This window comes from Callospermophilus lateralis, chromosome 5 (assembly GCF_048772815.1).
Source record: "Callospermophilus lateralis isolate mCalLat2 chromosome 5, mCalLat2.hap1, whole genome shotgun sequence".
Taxonomy (NCBI): domain Eukaryota; kingdom Metazoa; phylum Chordata; class Mammalia; order Rodentia; family Sciuridae; genus Callospermophilus; species Callospermophilus lateralis.
In genome coordinates, this window is record NC_135309.1 from 28111599 (window position 1) to 28128375 (window position 16777).

A 16777-nucleotide genomic window follows, 5' to 3' on the forward strand; every position below is an offset into this window, starting at 1 on the left:
TTAATGCTCTATGAAAGGAGGACACTCTGCCTTCGGTCACCTGCAGCTCATGGCCTGGCAGTGAGTTTACTAAAGTCCTGATTCTGCGATTTCAGCCAGTTGACCAAAAAGTCTGGAGAAGGGTGGCCGGTCTTCTGGTCTCTGAGGAGGAAGAAAAAGAAGTCTGAGTTCCTTCTACTTATGTGTCATAGATAAATCCAACACAAACCAGTAGAATGCAATAAAAGTATCTTTTGTTAAATTTTAAACATGATTTTATATGTATTGTATTGGTAGCATTATTCTCTCGCTATTATAAGCAGGTATTCTGAAATCAAATCACCTAGCTTTAAATCTCAACTTTACCACTCATTAACTGGGTGATATGGAACAAACAGGTTCCTAAGGCTCTTTGAATTTTAGTTTTGTTATCTATAAAAGGAGATAACAATAAAATTTACCTCATAAAATTGTTTTGAGAATATAATGTCATACATAAAAATACATCATAAAATTAAAGCTAAATCTCATCAAAAAGGAAAATTTAAGCATAAATCACACAATATGTATGATCTAGATGAGGAAAAATGTAACATTCTAATAAAAGAAACCAAAGAAGATCTAACTAAATGGAGACAGATTTTATGCTCATGGATAGGAAGACTAGGGTGTTAAGATATCAGTTCTTCCCAAGTTGATTCAACACAACTCAAACAACAAAAACAAAAACAAACAAAACCAGTAAGTCATTTTGTGGGCACTGACAGACTCTAAAGTTTATATGGACAGGCAAAAACAACAATGACAAAGAACAAAGTTGGAGATGCTGGTCACCTGACCCTATTTTATTTTAGGACTTACTGTAAAACTACAATAATCATGCCAGGATTGTACTGGTGAAAGAATGTACAAATAGATCAATGGAACAAACTGGAGAGCTCAGATATATATATATATGTGTGTGTGTGTGTATATATATACATACATATATATATATATATACATATATATAATATTATCTATATAACTATATATAATATATAGTTATTATGTAATATAGATATTGTATATAGTTATATTTAAATAAATTCACAAAAATGGATCCATCTAATGTAATGTTTATAGCAACTTCATTCATAATTGCTGAATAAATATTATATATAATATATAATTATACTATGTATAATTATATACATTATATGTTTATTATATATATATGTATATATATATACACTAATATATATATATATATATATATATATATATATTAATCTTTTACAAATAAAAAATAATGCTAGAAAAATTGGGTATCTACACAAAATTATTCTAGTAACATGCCTCATCCCTTTCATAAAAATTTACTCAAACTGCATAATAGACCTAAATATAAAATGCATAACTATAAAACTTCTGTAAGATAACAGGAGAAAATCTGGGAAATTTCAGGTTTTACAATGAGTTTTTAGACACAACATCAAAAGCATAGTTCATAAAGAAAAAATTAATATTGAATTTTGTTATAATTAATGACTTTTGCTCTGTAAAAGACACAGATATTATGTTAACTATAATACACTAATAAATATTTAAAAATATACAGAAAATGAAAAAACAATCTATAGGTTGAAAGAAAATATTTGTAAAACATACATTTGATAAAGGATTTTCACCCAAAATATACAAAGAATCCTTAAAACTCAACAATAAGAAAACAACCTGATTGAAAAATGGGCAAAAGATCTGAACAGACATTTCACCAAAAGATACACAGATGGCAAATAAGCATACAAAAAGGTATTCACCATCATGTGTCGTTAGGGAATGCAACTTAAAGCAACAGTGAGTTATCACTATACATCTATAAGAATGGCTGAAATCTGGCACAACTAATACCAATGGATAAGAACAAAGCACACCAGGAGTTCTCATAGCTGGTAGGAATGCAAAGTGGTACAGCTAGTTTGGAAGGCAGTCTGGCAGTTTCTTACAAAGCTAAACATAGTATTACCATATGATCCAGTAGTCACACTACTAGGCATTTACCCAACTGAGTTGAAAATTTACGTCCCATAAATAGATCCACATAAATGGATCCGTCTACATGTAAATGTTTATAGTAGCTTTATTCATAATTTCTGAAAACTGAAAGCAATCAAGATTTCCTTCAGTAGGTAAATGTACAAACAAACCATGGTATATCCATATAATGGAATATTATTTTGCAATAAAAAGAAATGACATACCAAACCAAGAAAAGACATGGAGTAACATTAAATGCATATTACTAGTGAAAAATGTCAGACTGAAAAGGCTACATATTGTGTAATTCCAACCATATGACCATCTGGAAAAGGCAAAACCATGGAGACAGTAAAAGGTTTGGTAGTTGCCAGTAGTTTGGGATGGGAGAAGAATGAATAGGAGAAGCACAGATGATTTTTAGGGTGGCAAAACTATCCTATATGACACTTTAATGGTGGATACATGACATCATGCATTTTTCAAAATCCTTCAACTCTACAGCATCAAAAGTGACCTTAATGTAAATTACAAACTCTAGTAATGACAATTTATTGACAGAAGTTCACTAATTGTTACAAGTATACCACATTTGTGTAAAATATTTATAACCAGAGAGCAAGGAGAGTATTTAGGAGCTCTCTGCATGCATTATTCAATTTTTCTGTAAATTTAAAATTTCTAAAAAATAAGGTCCATTAATTTAAATATATAAAAATGTTAAAAGAGAAAAAAATGTTAAATTAACATCAGCTATTAATATTATTATAGCATTTAATCCTTGTAGAGAACATAAGATTTGAGCCCCCTTTTATGCCATTGTTTGTTTATTTGTTTTGGGTTATAAAAAGCTCTAAGAAGTTGCAGATCAAGCATTATTTAATGATCTTACAGGAAAAATGAGGTTCAGAGACAATTGCCAAGATTAATGGTAAAGAAATGGCAAAACTGTGACAAAATCCAAGTGTTCTGTATAAGTATATATGTTCACATTCTACCTTTTTGTCTTTTAACAATCTGAGTTTTTACTGAGTCTCCACTTCAGCTATTTTCTACTTTAGCTGAATTGTACAATTTTGTAACTCACCAAAAGACAATTAAGAATCACATCAATGTGGCTCAAGGCAGAGCCTATGAACTAAGGATGGGAGTAAGTGAGCTATCTGGGAAGATACGAAATGACTCCAGATTCTGAATTGTTGAATAAATAATAAAAATTTTAATTTAATCCTTTTAATATTTTCATAGTAAAAGTGAACTCCTAGTCCCCTATTTATAGAACTAACTTCCTGTTCTTTTCATGCTTTTATAAAGTTTTTTTTTTTTCTGCTCAAAAAGTTGAGGAGGGTGTTGATATAGCCCCTCTCTATCCTCTTTGAAACTATACTAATGACTTGTGATATTACATAGAAAATTGAATAATATTTAAGGTTGATGTTAACTTTGTTAGGGTTGGGGACTCTATCCAATTGATTAACAGAAAATAACCAATGTTGGTGAGGATGTAAAAATAAGGGAGTGACGGAATACATACAGTCTTGGTAGAAATCTGAATTAATATGTTTATGGAAAACACTATGGAGGTTCCTCAAAACACTAAAAATAGAACTAGCATGTGACCTACTTCTCAACACATCAGAGAGATACCTGTACTCTCATGTTTATTGTAGCACCATTCACAGTGGCCAAGAGGACATTATGTTAAGTAAAATGTTAGACACCAAAAGACAAATGCATGTTCCCTCATATATATATAGAAAGTTAAAAAGTCAATCTGAATGTAGAATAGAGATTAGTAGAGGCTGGAAAAGGTAAGAGGAAGGAGAATGGGGGAGACTGGAAAATGAGTACCAAAAGATATGTTAGATAAAAAGGAATGTGTTGTGTTTCACAGCACAGTGGGCTGACTGTAGTTCACTATAACCTATTGTATGTCTTATAAAAAATTAGAAGAGAAGAGTTTAAACCTCCAAACATAAAGTAATGATAAGGATATGGAAATGTTAATCACTCCAATTTGATCTGCACACACTGTATTCATGTATTGAAATATCATATTGTATCCCATAAAACATGTACAATTACGATGTGTAATCAAAAATTACTTTTAAAAAGTTTATGGATGTTGAAATGGTAACTACCCTGATTTGATCATTACACATTGTATACAAGTATCAAATTGTCAACAGTGCCCCAAAATATGTACAATTAAAAATAATAATTTAAAAAATGTAAAGACTTTCAAAGTTACCTTCCTGCTAATTTGTTAGTCAACCTGCTGCCTCATCCTTCTAAGAGGGAGCCATTCTCCAGGGAACAGGGTAGGCCCTGGCTTAGTGTATTATCATGTATTAAAGAGGGACACCACTTCACCTACTGACCTCTTTCCAGCAATGATTCATGATCTGGTAGATGTGGGAGGAGGCCAGTCGGGGCTTGTATAACCGAAATCCGGTACTGATGTCTTCCACTACCTCTGAGTTGCTTCTGTTTTCATATGGGATTCTGCCTTCGCTGAAGACTTCCCACATCAGCACACCTACAAGCAACAAGGAGCAAACACAGCTAAGAAAGAAGTCAACCAACAAACAAAAAAGGAATCAGGCACTTGGCATTAACATTCAAGCTTCTCCCTCCAGACCACAAGAAGTGCAAAGCAAGTCTGCCTGTGGCCTATTTGGCCTGCCAGTTATTTACTTATGTATTTATTGTCCTACTTTTAAAAAACTGCAATTTCTCAACCTGCCTAAAGGCAAAGAATTCTCAAGCTAAGCTTTTTATTATTTCTAACTCAAAAGCTACAACTGAAAGTTGCAGGGGACGAAAACTGAAATGTCTATACATGCATGAAATAAATGAAGGGAGTGGGAGAGATGTGACACCATGGGTACTGGTGAGGACTGGAAAACTGGAGATCAAAAGTTCTATCAAAACAGGACAGCTATGGTTTGCTCCAGCTAAAGGATGCCACATGGAAACAGAGCTCAGGATTGTCACAATTTCTGATCTTTAAAAACAAATCAGAAATTGGAGACTTCAAAAGGTGAACTCATTATAATTTTTTAAAATGCAAGTCCAGCATCCTTGAACCAAAAATCCAAATGCAGCAGAATCAAATTGTTGAGTATTGGCATGAAACCACAAGCGGAAAATTCCACATCATGAAACTTTGTTTCATGTACAAGTCATTAAAAAAATATAGCTGGGTGCAATAACACAGACCTGCAATCCTAGCATTTCAAGACCGAAGCAGGAAGATCAAGGCCAAACTCAGCAATTTAGCAAGACCTTATCTCAAATTAAAAAAATAAAAATACCTGGAGGTGTAACCCAATTGTAAAGTGTCTCATTGTTTAATCCCCAGTACCCCCCCCAACACAAATGTGTGTGTGTGTGTGTGTGTGTGTGTGTGTATAAAGTCACCCTCAGGCTAAGTGTATAAAATGCATATGAAACAAATAAATTTGTGTTTATATTTGGGTTCATCTTCAAGAAAACTCATTATGTATATGCAAATATTCCAAAATCTGAAATTTGAAATACTTTTGGTCCCAAGTACTTTAAATGAGGATACTCAACCTGTACTATATAAACTAGGAAAAACACATGTTCAGGTTGTCTGTTTTTGACTTCTGATTTAATCCCATTTGCCCTTCTGCCCTCTGTAGAATGGCCACACCCAACCAGGGCTTTATATCGTACTAATATAACCACAGGCCACCAGAACCAGAAGGAGCTTACATATCACCTAACCTAGTGTTTTCAAGATGAGTTCTAGAAACTTGAGGCAGAAATTCCCAAAGTGTGAGCCCCCAACACCTGAATAAGGATCATCTCAGAAGTTTGTTAAAATGGCCAGCTCAGAGCCCTTGGCTCAGAGAATTCAGGGGCTCCCCAGAGGTGCCTGAGGAGTTGGAAGTGCTGAGCCATAAAGAAGACTGTTCAGTACCCTGAGATGCCAGAATTTCTCATGAGATTTCTTTTGAAAGCATAGTGTTGCTGCTAAGGCAGGACTTGGAAATTATTGCTTAATACAAATGTTCTAATGTCTAGATGAGAAAACTGAGTGAAGCTCAAAGAGGTTACTTAACTTGCTCAAAATAGCATGGCTAATTATGGCAAAAAATGTATTTAATGACAAAGTGCAAAGGGCTGAGGCAGGCAGGAAGCTCAGTCCATCCAGGTCTCTGCTGCTCAGGCTTGCCACCCCAGTTTTCTCACACTTTTCTTCACTGAACCATTTATACTCTGTACCCATCCATCAACCTTATTTCTGGACGCTCTTCAGATAACCCATCACAGGGAGGGAGCATTTCAGCCTAACCCTCTAATTAGAAAATGTAGCAGAAAATTCCCAGGCGACACCCTGTGGATGAATAAGCCCCATTCAGAGTCAGAAGATGAAGGTGCCAGTGTGGTCATTGCTTCAAACATCTCTTTGTGTGGCCCCAGCTTGGCACAGTGTGATCAGCTTTGTCATCTACAGAGAAATGGCCATATATTAGTCTTAACCTTTCTAGTTATATGCTCTGGGCAGAGAAGAGTCTCCAAGAATGACGTCAGGACAACTTCTTCCAAGTTCATTCTATAACTTCAACCTGCTTAACAAAGTAGCAGCTAAAACTGCTGAATAGTGATTTGCTTTAATGCAGAAATCAAAAGGATTAATAATTAAAAAACTACTCAGTGCTCAGAATTAGACATTCTATAATGCTAAAGGTTTTAAAACTGGTACTTTCCTTAGACATTTAATCAGCCAGGATCCCCCTTGTTTCTATGATTAGTAAATTCTTAGCAAGCCCTTGGTGCAGAATGGCAAGACCACTCTGAACAGTTCCTATCCAAAAGATAATCCTTACTGTAATCCAAATTGAAGAGATCATCTGGTGTAGTTTTGTGCACATCTTTAGTATGCACTAACCTTGACTTGATTTGACATGACAAATTCAGGAAGAACATTTAGCTTTTCCTACTACACTGGCTTCATTCATTTACTCGTGCCCATTTACACTTTTTAGAATTTCAAATTCCTTACTATGACCTGCAATTTCATTGTGTTCTGTTCTTCCAAGAAATCATTACCCCCTGCTTTGGGGACATATTCAGCTGTTGCACTTGCTGGGCTTTCCGTCAGAGACACTGCTCCCTGGTCCTTGAAATTGTGACAGTTTTCTCTCATCATGCAACTTTTTGCTCAAGAGTCAGCCTTCACAGAGCCCTTTCCCAGAGCATACTAGCTAATGCTGATCTACCCCATTATTGTTTAATTTTATTTGTAGCACTTATTAACCCCTGTTTTACTAATTCTTGTATCTCTTAGCTTCTTTATGTTTCTGTTGTTTCCTCTCCTCCCTAAAATTTGGCTTCTATCTTATGCACTATTACAGCCTGTGCACCAAATTAGCCCCTGGTTAATGACAGATTACTCAAAAAATTGTTGTTGAATGAATAAAATACTTATTGAGGTTAAGTGTGGTGGTATAATATTGGACAAAACATGGTCCCTGCCTTCAAGAAATTTATATTCTAATCTCCTGAGTCTTTTGGCTTTTGACCTTGTAGTAGCTGCTACCAGAATTTTGCTTTTCACTTTGTTTTTCTCTCTCTGCCATTTCAAAAATCTCTAGGAACAAATACAATAATTAGGGCTCTTTCATATATTTCTGGGCTGTTCTTACATAGGACTTCAGTGGGATGCCCTCAACATACAGGGATCAGGGCAGGTAGAGTTATCTACATCTGACTAAGGAAATAGCTGGTCTCCCGCAGTCCTAGATCATATGGGAGTGGGGCCTGGATGACACTTACCAAATGACCACACATCTGACTTGCTGCTATAGCGACTGAAAGAAAACACTTCTGGGGAAGCCCACTTCACTGGGAATTTGGTACCTGTGGAACTGGTGTATTGATCATCAAGGACGAATCTGAGAAGAGCACAGAATAGAGAGATCAGAATGTATGGGGGGCCTCAGTCCCACTGCTGACATTGTGCAGGTACCATGACCCCGTGTTACCTTGTCATCCCAAAATCGGACACCTTGATGACTTGGTTTTCTCCCACCAAACAATTTCGGGCAGCCTGGAGAAGAGATGGGCCAACAAAAGAGAAAAGAGAAATGTTGGTGGCTAGGCAGTAATCCAGGAGTCTCCCATCATCAGTCTGTGCCTTTCCATGGTATGTTGTAAGAGGGCATGGAGGAGCTCAAACGTTAATTAAGCTTCACAAGCACCTGCTGCAAGTTTGCTAGAAAGTTAATCCTTTAACAGGAGAGCAGGCTCTTCTTCACTTCTGGATTCTAAGAAATCCACAGTGTTGTCTAACCAAAGATAGGCTCCAACACAACCTGATAACCAAACCCATGTGAAAGAAAATACTGACACCAGGGATGATATGAAGAAACTGTTTCCTATGTGCTTAGTATAAGAAGTTTTTGAGGTTTTTGATCATCTTAAAGTTATTCCTTAATACGGAGAAACAGACGGCTGCACTGGAAGAACCCTTGGAGATTGAAGACTCCAGTGAGTCTCAAACTTGAAATCACATGGGGAAACACATGAATATTCCTGAGCCCCCCAAACCAGAGATTCTGACGGTGGCCTAGGGTTATTCTAATGTTACTCTGGTAGATGGTGGATAACACTTTAAGAAAAACTGTGCTTGTCCATTTCCCTCATTTTACCAGGACAAAACTGAGGCACAGAAGATCAGAAGGAGTGGTCATTAGCTCCATTCTGGAAGCATGCAAAATGAAACTCAGAGAGCATAAACTATAGGAAGGCGGGGATTAGAGCCCACAAATGTCCTCATGAAACACTTTTCTACAGGACCAATGGGTGGAGAAAGGAAGAAGCTGAGAGAGAAAGGGAGGTGGTCTGTGACCTGTCATTTATTAATACATTCTCAGTCTTGCTAACCCTACATTTCAATGGGATGTGCCCTTCACCCTGCACCTGCTGGTGTTGGCCATGCATGCTCTTACCAAATCTCTGTGGATGACACACTCCTTTTCCAGGTAGGCCATGCCTTCACACACATCCAGGCACATGCCAAGCAAGGTTCCTGCTGCAAAGAGTCCCCTCTGGCTGCGCAAGTAATCCGACAGGCAGCCATGCTCCATGAACTCAAACACGAGGCAGATGGGGGCCTGCTCCAGGCACACTCCATGGAGCTGGACCAGTTTGGGGTGGGAGAGTTTCCTGGAGACAAAAGGCAAGGGTAAGAGCCCAAATCCAGTCTCCCAAAGTGCTAAACCTTCTGTGGCTGAATTGTCACCTTGTCCGACTCTTGGTTTTGAAAACAGAATCCACACCCTCCCCCAAAAGAAATATGTCAGTGGAGCCAAGACCTGAAGGATAACATGGAGTCAGGGAATGTGTGGACATGAACAGAGGCCAGCATAACCGGCATGATATGGAGCAGAGGGGAGACGGGGAGAAGATTGGGAGGTGTGCAAGGTCAGACCATGGCAGACCTTGGAGACCATGTGAGGAAGTGCATTTTATTTGAGGTGCAGTGGGAAGCCACTGCCAGAGTTTGAGAAGGTAGGCAGTATGATGTGGTGTCAGAGGGGTTTGAAAGAACACAGCCCAGGGCACGCTCCCCAGGGTGTCTGCAGGTGCTTCTTTTACCACTCACATCATGACTTCAGCCTCCTCTATGAAGTCCTCTTCTGACATTGCCCCTTCCTGAATGGTTTTGATAGCTACCTTGTCCTTGTTGAGCCAGTAGCCAAGATGCACCAACCCAAACTGTCCACTGCCAATCTCCTGCACAAAAGTGAGCTCCGAGGGATGGATTACCCATTTCCCTGAAGAGAGAGAGGAGGGTGGCACTTGATTTTTAGGGCAAATAATAAGGAACAGGGGCTACCAGAGAACATCATAGCTCTACCTAGAACTTTAGCTTATGTGTAATATAACTCAAAGATGGCACATGGTATAAATCCTAGCCTTAGAATTATTATAGCTAATTACCCTTTATCCCAAATAGTAGCATGGAATGTACATTTAAAACTATTAAAAATGCATAGGTGGCAGTAACATGGAAAGAAGAAGAATGGCAATAATGAAGCTATAAAGAAAAATACATAAATGGATTATTGCAAAGTCCCAGCCATTTCCTAAAATGTTTTTCACATAGAACAAATTTCATTTGCATTTATCACTCATCATCCATTCACCCATCGAAAGCATCTGCTATGTACACAGCACACTGCTAAGCTTTAGGCAGAATGGCAGTGAAAGAGGGGATTCAGAGGGGCCTTCTATAGAGGCCCAAGCTGGTACAGTGACCGGTACATGGCAGGCTCTCAATAAATGTTCAGTAAGCAAACAAAAGGATCGGAGCCTCAGTTTTCCTAAGGAGTAGGCTGACCAGACGATCTCTGAGATCCCAACCAGCATGGACACTTTAGGATTCTATAGTTACCAGAATAGCATGGTTTTCATAAGGAGGATAGAGAAGTATTATCCTATACCAATGTTTTTTCTAATACCATAAACAGCCAGGTCTCCACCTCTTGGAGGCAGAGACTCCACAGTAAATAGTATGGAGTATCTACTGTGAACCAGACATGCTGCTGGTTAGGAATAAAGAGTCCACAGCAGAGTTTCTCAAAGTACCCCTGGGCTCCTGCGTCAAAGTCACCTAGAACACTTTTTAAAATGCAGACCCCAGACCCCCACTCTCAGGGAGCATGTTGTGCTAAGTGTTGCCTAGGGTTCAGGAAATCAACATTTTGAATAAGTGTTCCAGAAGATTTTGATGCACATTAAAGTTTGAGAACCACCAATCTAGGAGATACAAAATGAAGATTAGACCAACTGCTTCCTCAAGTAATACACAGTTTTGGACCAAGAGATACACACTCAGATGCCTTCAGGTTTCAGGCAGATAATCCCAAATGGGTGAAGAAGTTACAGCGGACAGGAGGGGATCATTGTAGGGTCTGCTACATTAGAATGCATACCTTGTTGAAGGTATAAAATTGTTTTGCAGGGTGGGGGTTGTGACTCAGTGGTGGAGTGCTTGCCTAGTGAGTGTGGGGCACTGGGTTCAATCCTCAGCACCAGATAAAAAATATGTAGGGGCTGGGGTTGTGGTTCAGTGGTTAGAGTGCTTGCCTAGCATGTGTGGGGCACTGGGTTCAATTCTCAGCACCAGATATAAATAAATAAATACAATAAAGGTCCATCAACATCTAAAATTTTTTTTTCAAAAATTAAAAAAATATGTAAATAAAATGCATTTAAAAAATATTTTTTAAAAAATTCTTTGTTTGTTTGTTTTTGGTGTTGGGATCAACTCTAGAGCCTGGTGTGTGCTACCACCAAACTATACTCTCAGTTCTAAAAAACTTTTAATACTGCATGCAGAAAGATCAAAGTTCTTGCAAAATAAACATTCATTGATGGGCTCAGTAAAACCAAAGGATATTGATTTGATCTAGATGAATGTTCTGTCAGACAATCACTCCTCCAACACGCACTGCAAAGTTCAAATGTTCATTAGTGCTGCTGTCTACACATATACAGTATAGCTGTTTGGATGGTCATTTGAAGTCTGGGGTACAGTTAGGCTCATGGGAAGTCCACTTAGAATTTTCCCCAGACCTTTCAAGTTGTAGCTCAAAGGCCCAACATTCCCGATGGTGCTACTCACCATATCTCAGCCCTGCTGTGACAGGAGCTTTCTGCCTCCAGGAACAAACTGGATACCGGAGTCGGGTGACCAGGCCTGGGTCGATTGAAAAGCCAAAGGCAATAGTTAGAACTTTGCTCTAGCAATTTTCTAAGTTAAATCACAACAGAAAAAATCTGATGCGAGAGCTACTTTTATTTTAGGAAAAAAAAAAACAACAACCCAAAGTCCAGTTGCTCATATTGCATCTGAGAAGATTCACAACACAGTTGGGTGGGGGTTAAATTCATGATTTCCATAGTAGAGTTTGTTAATGAAATGTGTGAGATGAATCAAATACTCAGCATCCTTTTAAAATTGTGTATTCAGTTATCATTTATAGCTAGCTCATCTGGCATGGAGAAACCAGGTAGCGCTCTTGTCACTTCTAAGTTTGGGTCCCTGTCTGGCTCTGCCCGCTAGCTCTTACCTCCTCCATTGTGTTGGTGATAATTGATGAGGAGAGGGATGGAGTCAAACACGTACTTCTCAGCCACATAGTACCGCTTGGGGTTGTCATTTGTTTCTTTGATGTGATAATGCTTTATACAGGGGTTGTTCTCACTTTAAAAAAAGAGAAGCAATGTTGAGACACCAAGTGTCTACTGGCATCCCTTTCTCATTATTTTTGTTTCCTAATTTCTCACAAGGATGGCAGATATAGTTTTCAACTTGTGTATACCCTTGACAGATTGGTCCTGGTGCCCCCAGTGTTGTGCTAAAATGTACTCTGGGGCTGCGCCTGGATCCTATTGGCAACAGCATTGGATGGATTGATTGTTTCTTTCACAGCTTCAAAGTGGAGGACTGGTGATATAGATGCCATTAGCTGACTGTCAACAGTGTCTGTTGACAAAGCCTCTCTGCCCCCTTAATTTTTTTGTGTGTGTGGCCGGGGTAGGGGGCGACCAGGGATTGAACTCAGGGGCACTCAACCACTGAGCCACATCCCAGTCCTATTTTGTATTTTATTTAGAGACATGGTCTCACTGAGTTGCTTAGTGCTTTACCCTTGTTGAGGCTGACTTTGAACTTGATATTCTCCTGTCTCAGCCTCCGGAGCCACTGGATTACAGGAGTGTACCACTGTGCGTGGCTCTGGCCCCTTAACTTTTATTTGACTTTGAGCAGAAGAGTTGACAGAGTAGGCCTGGTTTTCATCCTAAGAAAGTCCTGCTTGCAGAGTTATCCCTTGGCAGGTGTTTGGAAATTCAGGCGGGCTCTCACCATTCTCTAACCTGCTGAGGGTGGCAGGCTATGACTGAAATATGTACCACAGTGTGGCTTATGCAGAATGTAAGCTCTCCTTCTGGAAGTCTGGGATTTTGGTATATGCTAGGCACAGGGTGCCTACTTCAATTGCCTCCAATAAAATCCTGGGTGCTGAGTCTTTCCTGGCTCCTCTGGTGGGCCATACTTCACCATACTGCAACAACTCCTTGCTGGAGGAACAAAGCACGTCCTGTGTGACCCCACTGGCAGAAGATCTTGGAAGCTGTGTTTGGTGTTCTCTGGACTTGGCTCTATGTGCCTCTTCCTTGTCTGACTTTGCCTTCTATCCCTCTGCTATGTTAAATCTTAATAAATGTTGTCTAGCAGCATGTGCAGGGGGTGTCTTCCTAGTGAATCAATGAACCCCAACACAGACTTGACCTCTCATTTCTGTCCAGCATATCTTATGGAGTTTCAGGCCTCTGACTTCCAATAAACATCCCTAGGACACTTTGAAGATTATTTTTTCTCTTAATATTTATTGCATTTTTTGGTTATTGCCAAAGTGCTTAGCGATTTTCTAACTAGAAGAGGATCTGAGACCTAGATAAACTCTTAGACATCATTTTACAAAGAAAGAGACTGGCGAGGGTGGGGGGCAGCTAAGCAGTGAGTGTCTTACAGTCAGTTTGGCTAGAGCATGAAGGGGGCTTGCCCTGTCAGCCCCGTTGGCATAGGTGCTTTTTGAGCCTTGGTTTCTTCTGTGTGAAGTGAGCTTGGCAGTTTCTGCCTTCAGGGCTTCTCAGGATCGAAATGGTCTGTCAAGTTCTTGGCACATAGTAAGGCCTCAATAAATGTGGAGAGTTTTATTAGAAGATCCAGAATTGGAATTCACATATTTTTTGCTTTTGGTTGGAAATTATCTTTTCTGTTACTCTGTGTATTAAATAATATATTCATCAAATGCAAATATTTCATTTCTTTCAGAGCTCTGCTAATGGCAGAGCTAACCAGAGGAGTACCAGGGGTCCAGCCCAGGCTCTGTCCCTTTCTAACTCTCTTCAGTTCTCTTCCTGGCCCCTTTGGCCTTGGTTCTCCTAGAGAGAACAGGGGAAGCTGCACAATTTCTAGTGGACCTCTACCTGTGATTTTGCTCTATATTACCCCACACCTGAAGTGTCTCTCCCTATTCTGAAGTGTCTCTCCTATTCTGCTGAGCAGAGACAGCACCGTACCTCACAATAGCCTTGGTGAAAACAGAGAGCGTGTATGTTCCCGGAGTCCTGGAATCACGGACCATGAAGGCTCCTTCTTTGCCCTAGAATGGGTTAAAGGATAGAAGGTCAGTGATCTCGGGAAGCCAGGCTCAGCCATGCAGCTCCACTTTCTTGATTATGGAAGGAGGAAGAACTATTCAGAACAGAGCAGACTTTTAGTAACAATGGCTACTATTTCTTGACCCTCCATGAATCAAAGACTACGCTAGGACTGTTTTAGTGGTGAATAAAACAGACACAAGCTCTGCCTTCTGAGGGCTCCCTACCTACCAGACTCTGCAGGTAATTTCCAACCCTCACCACAACACTGCAGTCTAGACATTATTATCTTCTAGTCCCAAGGAGGACATCAAGTGCCAGAAAGCTGAGTTGGCTTTCCCATGACCCACAACTAGTAAGTGTCAAAGTTATTTATTTATTCATTCATTCATTTATTTTGGGTACCAGGGATTGAACCCAGGGGTGCTTAACCACTGAGCCACATTCTCAGGCCTTTTTAAAAAAAAATTTTGAGACAGGGTCTTGCTAAGTTTCTTAGGGTTTCACTAAATTTCCGAGGCTGGTTTTGAACTTGTGATCATCCTTTGTCAGCCTCCCAAGCCTCTGGGATTCTAGGCATGTGCCACCATCCAGCTAAAGAGTTGGGATTTAAATTGTGGTACATCAGCCTGTTCTACTGCTCCATAAGGCCTCCATCAAATGGATGTTTGGTGCCACTTCCCCAGTCCTTCATAAGGGAATAAAGCTACCTCTCCTGGAAGCTCCCTCAGTTCCTTAATGGGAATATATTTCCCAGGCTAATTCCAGTGTGCTGATTTTGTTGAAGGGCAGAAAGAACTTCAAATTCCTGGCTTCATGAGAGAGGTGGGGAGAAGGGAGTGCCTGAGAATAAGCCTTTCATCACCCTGACAATTTTGCTAGCAGGAATAAAATTAGGCACAAGCAAATGGATATGCCAGTGTATTCATTGCTGGTTGGGATTTTAAAATCTGAATATTCATTGCTGGTTGGGATTTTAAAATCCGAATTCCATTTTAAGTACTTCATGCCTAACATTATGCTCCTACCCAGCTATAACTCTGCGTTGGTAACATTTGCAAAGCCTATTATGACTCACTTAGACATGATGAGGGTTGTGAGAGAAGGTTAGAGTTACACTAGGACCTGGTGCAAACAGCATAGCATGTAGTACACAGAGTAAAGAAGACACAACACAAACCAACACAAACTCCTCCATCTTCTAGTCTCAAGGTGCATACACAAACACTTGAGAACCACTGACCTAATTCAGCTCCCTAAACCATGTGTCCCAAACTTTGTTCATTATTACAACCAGCTGAAGAACCTAAAGTACAGAGGAGCAACATAACATAACAGCAAATAGTTGAGCAGCTCCCTGCCTACACCTATGCGCCCAGACCTCCAACATGCTCACCTTGGCCCCTAAACTTTTAAAATTCTTATATTTTGCAGTGTAACTTTATGGACTGTGGAGTTTGGTGCTTACTGACTTCACTGAACAACCATACTCTCTTTATACCAGCCACACCAGCAGTCCCTATCTCCCAAAATGGTGCTGATAGTTACAAAGTTTGTCCTCATGCTTGCACAGGGGTATACCCTGCTTTCAGTAACTTGACTGGAACCCTGCAGGAGGACAGAGGTGGGGTGGGGGACAACTGGCCCTTGTTTCATTGTATATTCATGTCAAACCTATAGATTCCCACATGAACTCTGGGTATGAGTTCTGGGTATGACTCAAAGTCAGAATTCTGACGCTCCCAAGCTCCTGTGCTGAAGTCTCTCAGGAGTCTATTTTGGAACGGGAAGCTCAGACTTGATCTCTGCTTTTCATTTGTAGCTTCCTTTTCCAAGGCAGTGAGCTTGGGCTGCTCTCACTGCTGCCTGAAAGCAGGGGAAGAATTGAGGGAAATAAGAAAGTTACTACCTTTCTTTTTCCTAAGGTAATCTAATATTTCATCTTTCTCACACATTGAGTTTATTTTAATTATTCTTTTTTAATGTTCATTTATTTTAATAAGGATTTATTAAGTGATGGGAAAGACTGCTATAGACAATAAGGTACACATCTAACAAACTTAAAATCAAGTAGATGAAAATCTTTTAAATGAAAATACATTAACCTGTTAAAACAAATTGTGAGAGTTTAAATAAGGAAGAAATTACAGGGCAGGTGGAAAAGTATTTGTTGACTAAATTAATTACAATACAATGAAAATTAAGGACTGAGGTTTGTGTATTATCCTGCATGTCAGTTTTTTTTAATTCAAAAGAATGAGTTATAAACCTTTGGAAAACACTAATGCCATCCTGCTTACATCATCAGACTCTTTGTGGAAATATTCTCTATGATGTGCTCTGTGCCAGCCCTGGGGCATGATAAGAGGATTCCTAACCAAATTCTTATATTTTTTCTCTCTCATAGGAATGTAGAATGTAAATTGTTTATCCAATGAATTGTTAAAACTCTTTTAACTTATGCTTTAAAATCATACTTTTAAAAATTTATTTTTCAAAGATTTTTATCCCTTTGAGGTCAACAGTTTTGTTCAGTTTCTGAAGTAGTGGGATATCAAAATCTCCAATT

The 16777-nt window shown here is 39.2% G+C and overlaps 1 protein-coding gene across 2 annotated transcripts in view; it reads right to left on the reverse strand.

The window, feature by feature from the left end:
• Itk (IL2 inducible T cell kinase) overlaps window positions 1-16777 on the reverse strand; it is a 61892-nt gene continuing 45115 nt past the window's right edge. For both annotated transcript variants that reach the window (XM_076855729.1, XM_076855728.1), the window contains 9 exons: window positions 14128-14210; window positions 12111-12244; window positions 11663-11737; window positions 9638-9809; window positions 8982-9198; window positions 8016-8080; window positions 7807-7925; window positions 4380-4537; window positions 1-141 (listed from right to left, as the gene is read on the reverse strand). In XM_076855729.1, the coding sequence (XP_076711844.1) occupies window positions 70-141; window positions 4380-4537; window positions 7807-7925; window positions 8016-8080; window positions 8982-9198; window positions 9638-9809; window positions 11663-11737; window positions 12111-12244; window positions 14128-14210 (1095 nt within the window). In that variant the 3' untranslated portion in view covers window positions 1-69. The remainder of the gene's footprint in view (window positions 142-4379; window positions 4538-7806; window positions 7926-8015; window positions 8081-8981; window positions 9199-9637; window positions 9810-11662; window positions 11738-12110; window positions 12245-14127; window positions 14211-16777) is intronic.